At 27.5% G+C, this 14669-nt stretch overlaps 1 protein-coding gene across 1 annotated transcript in view; it reads left to right on the forward strand.

Annotated features, from left to right (window-relative positions):
- Positions 1–1988: 1988 nt before the first annotated feature.
- Positions 1989–14669, forward strand: part of LOC127285440 (tyrosine-protein kinase hopscotch) — a 58615-nt gene continuing 45934 nt past the window's right edge. The window contains exon 1 of the mRNA XM_051311440.1: positions 1989–2434. Within this exon, the coding sequence (XP_051167397.1) occupies positions 2336–2434 (99 nt within the window). The 5' untranslated portion in view covers positions 1989–2335. The remainder of the gene's footprint in view (positions 2435–14669) is intronic.

Here is a 14669-nt window from a genome sequence, read left to right on the forward strand (position 1 = left end):
TAACACTTTAAAATAGTGATAGAGAGATGATTTGATTAAAAAATTTAGCAAATTTTGCTTTAAAACGTTTTCTGCTACAAGAAAGTGTAAAATGACGATGTTTGTGAAATGGTTGGTACAGTGCTTCTTCCTTGTTAGTGTCTCTCAGAGTTTTGTTTATGTTATGTCGGTTTTTTTTAACTTGTAATAAATAATGAGTGCTGAAAATAAATCGGTAAGTTGAAATGTTTATCAAATAAATTTAAATTCAACTAATTGTTTCGAATAACTGAAAGAAACATGTACACATGTACATTGTACAAACCATTTCACAAACATCGTCATTTTACACTTTCTTGTAGCAGAAACGTTTTAGAGCAAAATTTGCTAAATTTTTCAATCAAATCATCTTTTTATCACTATTTTAAAGTGTTCTTACATATTAAAACAATTATTTAGTATTATATTTCTTAAAAAAACATTTTTTGTTTAAAACAATTCAAAAATACCCGCCGTGAAAATGACTTTTCACGCATTTTCACGGTCCAGAAATAATGTTCATCTGATCGAAATTTGAGGTATATAAGCACCTTTATCTATTTCGTTGGGAGAAAAATCGAAAGCAAGTACAAATAAAATTTTCTGTACCTATGATACGGAAGAAACCATCATGCCAAAAAGATTGCTACTTTTGTAATACTTCTAAGTTTGAGTTTGTCCGATGAAAAGTGGTTTTTCCGATTAAAAAAAATCCAGAGGGTGCTGGATCAGTTCTGATTTTCTTTTTGTGTTACTCGAGCAAAAATACGTAGGTGTAAGGTTTTGTTTAAAAAAACATTTGTTATTTAATTTTTTTCTCCTACGTTTGAATTTGTCCAATTAAGGGTGGTTTTTTTCGATTTTAAAAAAAATCAGAGTGTGCTAGATTAGTTCTGGTTTTGTTTTTGAGTTAGTGGAGCAAAAATAAGGTGTAAGGTTCTGTTTATTAAACAAATTTGTTATTTAATTTTTTTATCTCATAAGTTTTAATTTGTCTGATGAAGGGTGGGTTTTTCGATTTAAAAAAAATCCAGAATGTGCTGGATCAGTTAGGGCGTACTCACACCTTTTGGCTGCCTGCCTGACTGCAAGAGTTGTCATGGAAACGTGAAGGAGTAACAGAGATAGTAAATTCAAATTTGAATTTTCTCTCTCTGTTACTCCTACACGTTGCCATGACAACTCCTGAAGGCAGGCAGGCAGCCAAAAGGTGTGAGTGCGCCCTTATGGCTTTGTGTTTGAGATAGTGGAGCCAAAATACGTAGATGTAAGGTTCTGTTTGAAAAAAATCTGTTTTTTATTTTTTTTATCTCCTAAGTTTGAATTTGTCCGGTTAAGGGTGGTTTTTTTCGATTTAAAAAAAATCATAGGGTGATTCTCTCATAGGGTAGACTCTCTCTTATTTCATATTCATAAATTTTTTCTTTACGTTTTGAATTGATATAAGATAAAAAAAAGCAAGAAGAAATGAAATGAATAAAATGGAATTTGAAAAAGGAACAGAAGCAACGAAGACGGCCGTCGGGGGCGCTAGTTACCACAAAAAACACGTTCCTGTCACCTTTTTAAGGTTATGGTACCTCAATACACATCATACACATTATATTCACAATAGACCTTTTCATGCTGATCGTTCTGTCCTTATCCAGCGCATACAATGACGAATGAGTTGGAAGAGGACAGAATGATCAGCATGAAAAGGTCTATTAGATATTTTATAATAATTAATATTGCTTTAAAATATTCATGATTTGCTATTTTTCATTATTTTAATATTCATTTTGGGCAATAATAATAAATAATTTTTAATTTTAGTGTTATTCAAAAATTGCGCCAACTTTCCTGCAGGCAGGCAGGCAGTAGAGCTGTGACTGTATCCGGTATCCGACTTACGTAACCGAGCAGTTGTGCATAGGCCTAATAATGTGTTGAAGTGTATTATGCTTTGGCCCTAATTTAGTTTACTCATTCACTATCCTCTTGTCTGTTTTCATTGCTTTATATTCTTTTAAGAATGAAAGTATTATTTTATCATGTCACATTACTACATTAAAATTATATTACACAATAAACAATAGTTACTTCTGCCTGTAAAATAAAATCTTAGATGTGAACTAAATCGTTGTTCCTCTTTTGAAAGTTATCAGTTACATTGTGAAAAATAAATAGAATTTTCATTTCTTTCGTATAGGAGATGAACGCTAAAAATGAATATTATGAATCAAGTGTTGTTTTGTATAAGTAACCTCTTTCACGATGTGTTTGAAGTAAACAATCAGATATTTCATTAAATGTTTTTAACTAATGAATTTCTACAATGGAGGATAAAATAGCATTTGTACACTTGTCCATCGAACTGAAAGTTTTGAATATCACTTATACTTTGAATTCAACAATCGAAGATCTTTGTATTAAGGTAAATAAATACTACTTCATTTCATACTCCAAACACAAAGTTTCACTCGCTTAATGTAAATTACAATTTCCTGTCAAAAGGAAACGAGATAGACAAATATAACCTAAAATTTAACTGTCATTCTTTATTTACAAAATAGAGTAAAAATTGTTTTACATTTTCTCGCAAATTTTTTGTTTTTCCAGCTTCGCTTGGAAAAAATCTCATATTTCTAATAAAAATACAGATAAAGAAAAAAAATTAATAATTTAATAATTTTTTTTTCGTAAAAACTTTTTATGACATTGGAAAGTACATGAAAAATGCTTCAAAAAACACTAGTTGAAAATAAATTAAGGGGTTATACCTAGTCAGGCGATCGGAAAAATGCAGTTTGTTGGGATTTTTTTTTGGAAAGGAATATTTATTTCTTAAAATGAAAGTTTTTCTAGTGTATTTTTTTTTAGTGTATTTAAAAAAATATTTTATTCATAAAAATATTAATTTTTCTACACATCGCATGTGATCTCCCAAGGGTTCTCAAAAAAAATAAAATAGATTCTGTTAGTCTATGAGAAAATGTTGTTGATTGAAGGAATTAAAAAAATATCACTTTTTCACAGAATGGCAGCTTCTTAAAAAAAATTTATTTTCATGAAAAAAAAATCGTCTTAAATTTTTGATTAAATTAATAATTTTAATTTTATTTAAAAAACCTTCGATTAATGACAACAAAATGTAGTTGTTGAGCTTGTGTTAAAATTTGAGCCAAATCGGTTCAGCGGTTTTTCAGATATTGTGGTCACTGACTTAAAAAACGAGTTTAAAGTTTTAGAAATATTTTACATTGAGTATGTAATAAATGTGTGATATAATAAGGCAAGGGGACGAATTCATACACTTATGTTAAAATTACACGCAACCGAGGGGGAATTTACTAGTACAAAAAGTGTAAATTTTACTCCTTATTACCATTATTACATATTATTAAATGTGAAATACATTATATGTGACCGTCCATGACAAAACAAGGCTTAGCTTCCAAAAGTAAATTTCACAGGGCAAGCAATTGAAGTAGAAGCAGAAACAAGGAACACGCTTGACATGCCCGTCTTTAGAACGTTATAGTGTCAAAAGTAATTGACATAAACAATTTCTGACTTTTGCATGTGAAAGAGCAACTTAAAATCTATCGATTAGCATCAAAAACTCAAAATTGATTTTTTGGGAGCTAAGCCTTGTTTTGTCGTAGACGGTCACATATTACAAAAATAGTGTATTGCACTTTATTAAAGATATCTTACTGAGATTAAACTTTATTGCTATCTAAATTTGAATAAGTAAAAAATATATAATTACTACACTGAAAAAAAAATTTATTTGGATCAAATAAAAAGTATTTGATCCAAATACATCATTTACTTGTCTATTATTCAATAAATATGTATTTGAACCAAATACACATTTACTAAACCTAAGTATATTATTTTATCGTATCAAATAAATAGTTATTTGAATCAAATACAAAGTATTCAAATCAAATAAATGGAATATTCAAAGCTAATAAATAACTATTTGAATCAATTATGAAAATTATTTCATTTAATACTGCATGTTTTTTGATTCAAATGAATATTTATTTGCATTAATAAAATATTTTTCTTGAAACAACTGAAAATTTTCTTAAATCAAATATTCGATTATTTATCATAAGTAATTGTTTTAATTGAAACTAAAACCTCTTTAATTGTGGCAATTATTATTTTATTTGATCCAAATACATAATTTATTTGCATAAAATGTGGGAATTTTTTGATTCAAATAAATCAAAATTTGAATTGAATAAATAACATATTTATTTACTAATTCTTCCATTTCTAAATTAAATTCTTACTCAAATAAATAAATTAAAAAATATGTAATTTCTACATACTATGATCGCATATTATCATTTTTCAACTAATTCATACATAGAATTAATTATTGAACGCAAACCTGAGAAATAAACAAATCTAACGCATGGGGGGAATCGAACCTACGACCTACGGACTATGAGCCCAACGTTTTACCAACTACGCTACGCACGCTACGTGGAAACGAATGTTAACTTCTTGATGTCATTTAAACTTGCAAAAGACCTAACTTAGAAAAGTGCTTAACATCATTGAGTTAAAATTAAGATATTAAATTATAATTAAATGCAATTAATTAAATTGCAATTAAATGCAATTTATAAAATATAATTAATTATATGCTTCATGATTATTATCATGAATCATCCCAGGTGAATTTTCAAAAAAAATGTAAATATATTTTTATTAAAAACGCGTTTTACGTTGTTCTGAATCATTGTAAACATTAATTTTTTGTTAATGAAAAAATATTTGAATTTTGGACTTAGAATATTAAATAATATATATAAATAAATGAATAGTATCAAGTAACTAATTATTCTCATTACACTTAAATATTTAATTGATCAAAATATTTTATTTTTCTTTAATAAAATAGTGTATTAACATTAAATAACGCATTATTTATATTAAATAATTTAGTTAATTAGAATCAATAACATAAATTTATAGTATCAAATACTCTTTATTTGTTTCAATAAAACGAAATATTTAAGTGAAATAAATAAATTAATTGTTTCAAGTAAATAATTATTATCGTTTCAAATAAATATTTAATTGATTGAAATATTTTTTTATTTATCTTGATAAAATAGTGTATTGGGATTAAATAGCGAATTATTTGTATTAAATAATTCAGTTTATTTGAATCAATTACATAAATTTATTGTGCCAAATACTTTTTATTTGTATCAAATAAACAAAATATTTGAGTGAAATAAATGAATGAATAGTTTCAAGTAACCCATTATTTGTATTAAATAAATTCATTTATTCAATTCAAATAATTATTTAATTGAACCAAATACGATTTATTCGGTTCCAATAAATGGAATTCAAATAATTTAAGTTATTTGAATCAAATACATATTTTTTTGATCCAAGTAAAAAGTATTTGAACCAATTAAATATTTTTCAAATAATTTGAAGTATTTGAATCAAATAAATTTTTTTTTCAGTGTAAAATCATGACTCAATTTTTACTTTATCAATTAGTGAAAAATGACTAATTAATAGTGAGAAATAACTGAAAAAGAGTCAAATTGTATTAATTTACTAGTTTATTTATTTATTATCATTATACAGCCTCACAAAAAAACTATCATGTGCGGCTGCTCCTCAATTTCACTTTTAAAGAATTATTTTTCTTAGTAACTTCAATAACTTCATAATTGTTATATGTATGAAATATTTTTTTTCCATAATTTCATTCTGATATAGTTTTCATATTTCTAATGATTATTTAATGTACTTTTTTATTAATCAAATATTTATTCCATCAATTTTTTATATAATAAAATTTTCCTTTATTACAATAGGCTATTTTTATAATGTGTTTTCAATGAAATTATTGTTTGCCATAATTAACTACTATATAATTGAATTCTCAAGCGTCATAATTTTTAAATGAACGAAGTATTATTAATCATAAAATTTATTTCACCTATATTTTATCTATCATCAAATTTATTTTATCTAAATATTATTTTGTAGGGGAGAGTCCCCTGTTATACAGCAGCCACGGTTGTGCAGCACTTGTCATTTTGTTCATGTTTCTTTATCTATTGATATGTAACTTATGTCAACTTTTGGTCAAGTTATAAGGATGTTTTTGAGCAAAAACCGATTCGCCAAATATTATTTAACCTTTTGTGAGCACTATGTGAAAGAAACGCTGCAATGATTTTTCCCGTTTTGTAACAAACTGATTTTATAACTTGTTTATCAACCAAAACTAACGAGCTTGAAAAATATTTACTTGTAGATACTCAACATTAGTCCTATAATTTATGATGCAAAATGAATTTTTGTAAAATAATTGAATCGAAAAAAATTATGAAGTCATTTGAAAAATTGTCCCAGATTCAGTTGTGCAGCACCCCAAAAAATATTGTTTTTGTAGTTTTATTATAAAATATCGACTTTATTTTTATATTTAAGTAATTTAAAAAGCATCTGATTGAATGTTACCGATATTAAAGTAGTTTTGTATTTCACATTATTGTCACTGTTAAAGGTCTAAGCAGAATAGCTTCCCCAAAGTCGTTCACGAACGAAATACTTAGAAAATAAAATATATATAAAAATATTTATAAAATTTGTGAATGTTAAAGGCTCTTATAATAATTAAATAATAATATAAAAATTTATTTTTATATTTGTATTTCTTTATATTTTTAAAGTTTTTAGTAATTTTTGGAAGTGCTGCACAACCGGGGTAAAATTTTATTTGGTCCAAAAACACTACCTTCTGAAATTCTTTCATAATTCTTCTGTTTTAAAATAAAAAAAAATCTAGTTTCTTATGCAAAAATTAGGTATTTATACTAGCGTTAAGGGATAACACCACTCTAGAGGCAGAAAAAATAGACCTACCTGTCATAATGTTTTTTGGGAAAATGAAAAAAGGAATAGGATTCCCTTTTAGAGGGCTTATTAACAGCATATTGAAGTGTAAAAAAAATTTTTTACTTGAAGTTTTACTACAGAATGGCGGCGATAGATGCCATATATTAGATCGACTACTTTTTTTTCAGACCAAATCGGTAAATATGTGTAAATTTAGATACACGAATAAAAATAGAGGTAGTAATTAAATTTGTTTATGTTTTTCTTCATTTTTTCAAATTGTGGCCTGTAAAAATTCTTTGGGGTAATGGGAGAATTGTGTCAGCCAGCAGAGTTTTGTTACCTCGATATGGCATTTCTTATTTTTTTGAAAATTAAACAAGATTCATTTATAAAATTTTATATTGTTGCATATTTAATTGCTAAGAATCAATATTTGTGTTTTATTGTCTAAAATGTGTTATTATTGGATATTCTAATACTAAAGAAGCTGTAGGTCTTTTTTATGTCTTAAATTTTATTGGAATTTCAAGTGAGAGCTCCCAATACTCCACAGGTGGGGTAATGGGAAAAAAGGCATTTTTTTAGAAAACATTTTTTTTGTAAACTCACTTTTTTTTCTTAATTTCTAATTAATTATAATTAAATATAAATAACAAATGGAGTAAAAAATGACCAAAACAATATTTTATTATAACAATAAGTTGGTTTTTTTAATCATTGTCCTTAAGGGGCTCCAATTCCCCCACATTCCCCTACATCATCACAGATAAGTCTTTTTTTCTGCCTCTAGAGTGGTGTTACTCCTTAAAATGAAACCTCAACATTCAAAATTAAATGATCCAATTGGAGTAAAAGAGTCAAAAGATAATTGTGTTTTTTTTACTCCAATGGAACACGACGGAAGTATACGCGGGATCGGTGAGTTACACAAGCGCCTTAAGTTAAATATTTACCATCATCTCCGAATCGAGTCTTCAACATAGGTGGATTTTGCACTTATTCATTCAAGACTGAGTGTCGAAGTTGAACAAGTAGATTCGCAATGAATTTTTTGTCTATAAAAAAAATTAAATATTTTCAAATATTTGTCTCTTTTACAAATGTCAATTTATAATAGGAAATTAAGGGGTCTACCCACTTTAGACGCGCTAAAATGAAGGCTGTTTTCCAGAATTTTTCTCAGTGGTTTATATTATAAATATTGACATATAAGTTGTTAGACTAAAGAAATACACTCCCGAAATACATGAAAAAATTTTTGTTATTTGTTTTTGTAAATTTTATATGCTTGCAAATGGTAGTTGAAAAAAAAATCCCCCAAAAAAGATGGGTGCACGCTGTTGATGAAATTTCTGACATGAATTGTCCGAAACCAAAAAATCAAAAAGTTTTAGATTCAGTATGGTAATAGCTATTGCGCATATCAAGGGATTTTTTATTTTTGTAAAATTGACAAAATGGCGGACATTTTTCGAAAAATTAAAAAAAACCGTGTGTTAGTTTTTTTTAAAAATATCCGCCATTTTGTCAATTTTGCAAAAATAAAAAATCCCTTGATATGCGCAATAGCTATTACCATACTGAATCTAAAACTTTTTGATTTTTTGGTTTCGGACAATTCATGTCAGAAATTTCATCAACAGCGTGCACCCATCTTTTTTGGGGGATTTTTTTTTCAACTACCATTTGCAAGCATATAAAATTTACAAAAACAAATAACAAAAATTTTTTCATGTATTTCGGGAGTGTATTTCTTTAGTCTAACAACTTATATGTCAATATTTATAATATAAACCACTCAGAAAAATTCTGGAAAACAGCCTTCATTTTAGCGCGTCTACAGTGGGTAGACCCCTTAAATAATTACTATCATCTCCAATTTGATTCTGCAGATTCTCACTGAGGAGTGAGTATTGAAGTTGATCAATAAGGTCCGCAATATGTTTTAAGGCTAGAAATTAAAATTAAATATTTTCATATAATTGCCATTTTTACAAAAATCAATATGCGGTTATTTTAGGTGAAAGGTTACAAGAGGTGTATGAGATTAATGTAATTTTTCTTAAATATTATTAGAAATAATCATGTCCCCCTCCATGCCGAGAATTTACAATTTTTATTTACCACCATCTCCAGAAGAATTCTGCGGTAGTAAATGGGAGTCTTGAAGAGTACTGATCTTTAAACTTTGTTCTTCGTCTTTTTTAGTCTTCGTTTTCATTAACTCTGTGACATTGACATCATCAGACGAATCTGAATCTACAAAGCAAATTTACTTACATATGCTTTTACAATTTTCTATTTTTTAATGTAATTAAAAGTAAAACTTTCATATTCAAAATTATCTATTTCATTTTCAATTTTATTTAATAAATTTTAAAAAATCATAATTTATACTACACTTTCTATCAATTAACTTTAAAATCCAAAATTTTCTTTCTATTTAAAATTTTTTCAAATCTTTTTTACATTTTATTTATTCTAGTTATTAAGTAATGAACACAATCAATTTAATGTATTTATCTAAAATTACTTACCAAACTGAGGTTTGTCTATTTTTCTTTTTAATTAAATTTTAGTTTTCAGTTTTTTATACTTTTTGGTTGTAGAAATTGAATAATCGTTAAGCGTACTATCATCCGTATCTGCATAATTATTATCGTCTGTTTTCGAATCATTAGAAATTTTAGAGCTACATTACAGTTAAGTGAACTTCTGTCTTTTGGAACTATAGATTTAAAAATAAAAAATTATAATAATTCAATGTAATAGTTTCAATGTATTGTTATTAAAGTACTATAGTATTTAACAAGTTATAAAATAATGCTATGTTAATCATTTTAACTACGTATTAATAAATAATTACAAAATTTTTCAGTTAATTTTAAAAGAGGGACAAATACAATTTCAAACCATAAAAATGTATGACATTTAGAGGTGTCAATAAATCTATTGATAAAGCAGACGGATTATTACTTTTAAAAAACATAAATTACGACGGGTTGAAGTTTTTCACTGGGACATTTTACTTAAATTTAAAAATACAAAACGGATTCATATTCTCCATATTTTCTAGATTTTTGATAACTTTTTCAGTATCTGTCTCGACATTGCTTTAATCCACTAAAGCAACTTCACATAATCTCGTGTCCAATCATCAACATTTGAGTAACATTATATATTTTATATAGGGTAAGTGTACTAATTACGGCGAGTGCACCAATTACGGCGCGTTCATAAAAAATAAGTATTATTACTATTATATTTAATATAACTGTTGCCAAATGATTAAAAAAAATTATTTCAATCTTTTTTTGATACAAATACTTATAAAGATGCACATTTAAACAATTATTAATTTAATTATTTGAGATCAAATTTTTTTCCGCGCCGCAATTGAAACATTTTTAAGATTTCCATTGGCTTCAATTTCGGCGGGCAAAGTATCTTTAAAATACACGTAATTTTGGTCACCGAAATTGATACACCGAAACTGATACAAACTCGCCGCAATAGAAAATTACGGTATTAGTTTTAATTTCTCATATTTGTTTAAATAATCAATTTTTATAGAGTAAAATTTTTTTTTAATATCTTAATAACATAAGCTTTAAGTTTAATAAGTCTTAAATTGAGTTTATACAATAGAAATGTCGAATTTTCTATTTCAAAGGTGTTTTGACTCGAATCTCGCCGCAATTAGTGCATTTACCCTATTTATAACATTTTCGTTCTCCATTTTCATTAACGAAAGTCCATGATGTTACTAGAATTTCTACTTGTCGATTTTGCTTTTTTTATTTTTATTTTGTGTAGGAAATTCCACAATTATGAATTTTGATTTTGTATCCGGCTGAAACATTTTTATGAATGTAAATTGCAAAATAAAATATAATTACTACATTAATTACAGTTTGTTAAAGAAATGAAGTTATTTTCGTTATTTGAAACTATACAAAAACTTTATGAATATTAGTTCTCGCTGCAAAGAAGTTTTAAATCTTTTTTTATGTCAGAAAAGGTTAGTTTCTCTAAACAAAAATTTCACAGTAAAACACGTAGGTTTAAAGTGAAATTTATTATATTCGTAATTATTACTTAGAATAATAACATCGATAACTTGTTAAATGTTGCTTAAATATAATTATCAACTATTTTAAAGTAATATCCTAATCTTTTTTAATATGTATCGCGAATATAATATTGAATAATATTGAATTTTACTTACCTCTATATTTATGTTTAACTCAGTTGTTTAAAACAGATTATAATAATACAAGTTGCTTTTGTACAGATAAACGTTATAAATTGTTGAACTTGAGAGGATTAAACGTTAACGATGCGATCGTTTCGATATTGTAAACGTAAAGGTTAGAAACTTTACAGGGGCCATTTTGTTATACACACTTCTTCACGTACGCCCTCTTACGAAAGATTATGTAACTGCACATGAATTTTAACTATCACATTATTGGTTGAAATGAGCGCGATTTTTGGAAATGTTCTTTTAAAAAGTCGATTTCAAATAAGTGCGCTCTGTACGACCAATGAGATGACTTTTGAATATCATGCGCTCTTGTGTCTAGTGAGTCTCTGCCAGTCTCTTAAAATTCCTGATCAACAGTGACACCAGTTCATCAAGCAAAATGATAAAATACAGTTATCATTTTTATTGCAATTAAAAGTATTATAAAAGATTTTTATTTATTAACATTGAATGGCCTTCTGTAAAATGCGTACAGTTTACAGAAATTTGGAATAGTAATAAAAGGAAATGGTTTAAATTATAAAATTGATCTCGAATATTTTGAAGGTTAGGTGTGCTCATTTTTTGATTGTTAAATTTTTATTAATATGAGAATTGACTTTTTTCACCATTTTCAGAATGAAGAAATTTATATCGAAAAGCAGAGCATATTACATGAGAAAATATCCTTATCTAAAATGACAAGCAACTTTAATTTAAAACAATAATGACACAGAAAGACTTAAAACTCCGGAAAAAGAAATTATTATAGAAGGTGAAGATCTATTATTTAAAAAGAAAAATTATTTAAGTACACAAGAAAATTCGGAATCTTATAAAAATTTTACAACGCCTGATCATGATACGTTTGGACATAATTCTAAAGTCGAAGAGGAGATTGATTTTGATGATAATTTAAGTTTTACTGCTGTTAGTGAAAGTGCTTCAAGGTTAAAATCATCAAGCAGTGATAGTGATAGAGATAATAATGTTAAAACGGACAATCATTTACATGAAAATTTGAGAACAAAATTGCATGTTTGGGGGATAACACATCGAAAAAATTTTACAAGAAACTGCGTTGAAGATTTATTAAAAACATTAAGGAGTGAAGGAATTTCAAATCTACTAAAGTCTGCGGCTACTCTTTTACCTTCAGACAATAAGTCAAATTTTAAAATCAAAGTTAAGGAAGGTGATAATAACAAAACAGGATACTACGCATATTTTGGCATTGAAGAAACTTTGAACCAAATAATTGATCCAGAAATTTATACCGAGGATTGCATTAATTTAATAATAAATCTGGACGACATGCAACCTTTTAATAAACCCAAACAGCAAATGTAGCCTATTTTGGGAAAAGTTTCGCACGAAATGTACGAATGCCCTTTATTATTGGTGTGAACAGTGCCAAATAAAAACCAGTATCGTGTAATGAATTGCTTGATGATTATATACAGGAAATGAAAAATATAATCAAAAATGGGATTACAATTAAGGAAAAATACTTTACTTTTAGAATTGAAGGATATTCGTCTGATACTCCTGCTAGGACTTTCCTGAAAGGGTCTAAGCCTTATAATTCGTACTTTGCTTGTGAAAAATGTGACACAGAGGGAGTTAGAGTTGCGAAACAACAAGTCTATCCTGAAATTGATTGCGAATTACGAACTAATGAATCTTTTCGCAATAAAAAGCAGAAGCAACATCATGTTAAAGAATGTTGCCTTTTGGAATTGGAAAATTTCGATCCAATTAAACATGTGTTTCTAGAACCTATGCATTTATTTTGGTCCGGAGTAACGAAAAGGATTCTGCAATAATTAGTCAGTACAGGTTATAGACGATCTAAGTTAAAGCAAACACAAATAAATGATCTGCGTTCATTGCTGAAAAACTTTTCATCTGGAGTCACTGCAGAATTTTAACGAAAAACCTTGGATATAGACGATCTCAAAAACTAGAAAGCTACCCAATTTCGCCTCTTTGCACTTTTTATTGAAAGGCGCTGATTTTCCAGTACGTTTTGAAACCAGATTATTATAAGCATTTTATGTTGTTTTTCGTAGCTTGTCGTATCTTGTTTTCCAAAGATTTAGCGATGAATAAAGCGGTATATGCTAAGAAACTGTTGAGAGAATACTTTTCTTTATTGCCATATTTTTACGGAAAAGGTTGTCAAACTGTAAATAATCATAATTTGCTCCAAGGTCTGTGAAGCTGGCAGAACCACTTTCATAAAAATGAATTTTTAATATGTCATTAATTAGTGCTCATTTAGTGCTAATTTTGTACCATATTGCCGAAGTTTGTGCTCAAGGTTTTTTTTAAGAAAAACACTGGTTCGGCTAAGTGAACGTTCCGCTGGCCGGACCACATCAGAAAAACATGTTAAAATCATGATTATTACTAGCCTATAACTTAGTGCTCAATTAGTGCTCAAAGATTAACATATAAAAAAATTTATTTATTAATTATTTATTTAAAAAAAGACACTAGTTCGGCTGAGTGAACGTTCCGCTGGCCGGACTACATCAGAAAAATATGTTAAAATCATCAAAATCATAATTATTACTAGCCTATAATTTAGTGCTCAATTAGTGCTCAAAGATTAACCAATAAAAAATTTATTTATTACTTATTTATTTAAAAAATATTCTTGCTTGGATGAGTGAACGTTCCTTTGACCGAACACTTCTAGAATAAACGTTTAAATCACAATAACAATTTATAATTTAGAGTTCATTTAATAATCACAGTATAATTATTTAAAATTTAATTTATCAATTGTTTATTTAAAAAATTAATAAAATACTGAAATGAGCGATCAGATTGCACTATGGAGGGTTTTTTGTGATTGCTGATTACGAATCTGAAGTCAGATTTTTCTATTTAAAAATTTTAAATGGTGGATACAATAAGTCGCACAAATTTTTAAAAATTGATCAAATCCGTTTTAAACTTGTTCACTGAAAAAGATCTTCACCTGGAACAGCCATATGTTTCTTTAGAGTATCACAAAATTTTACTGTTTTAGTAAAATATATCGCTGTTCAAGATTAACATTTTTTTGTGTGTTACTCGGGGATTTTCAAGACCGCTGATTACAAATACAATGTCTGTTTTTCAAAATTCCAAATGCAGGGTTTCTACAAATCATGGAAAACCTGGAAATCATGGAAATGTCATGGACGAGGGGGAATTTACTCAGGTAGTCAAGTGTACACTCATCCTGTAATACTCGTGTAATACCTGGTAATACCGTGTAATACCTTTTAACAATGCCGTATTACGGTGCTGTAATAACGCAAAAATCTCTGTAATACCGTGTAATACTCTGTAATAACGTGTAATACGGGTAATATGAGGTGTAATACCGGTAGTCAAGTGTACACGTTTTTAACTAGTAAATTCCCCCTCGGTCATGGAATTTCATTTTGGTTCATGGAATCATGGAAATCTCATGGAATTTCTGATTAGATAATGGAAATTTTTAAGCGGTCATAGAAGTCGGGAAAATCAG

This window comes from Leptopilina boulardi, unplaced genomic scaffold (genome assembly GCF_019393585.1).
Source record: "Leptopilina boulardi isolate dan_hultmark-lab unplaced genomic scaffold, ZJU_Lbou_2.1 LbouV2_332, whole genome shotgun sequence".
NCBI lineage: Eukaryota > Metazoa > Arthropoda > Insecta > Hymenoptera > Figitidae > Leptopilina > Leptopilina boulardi.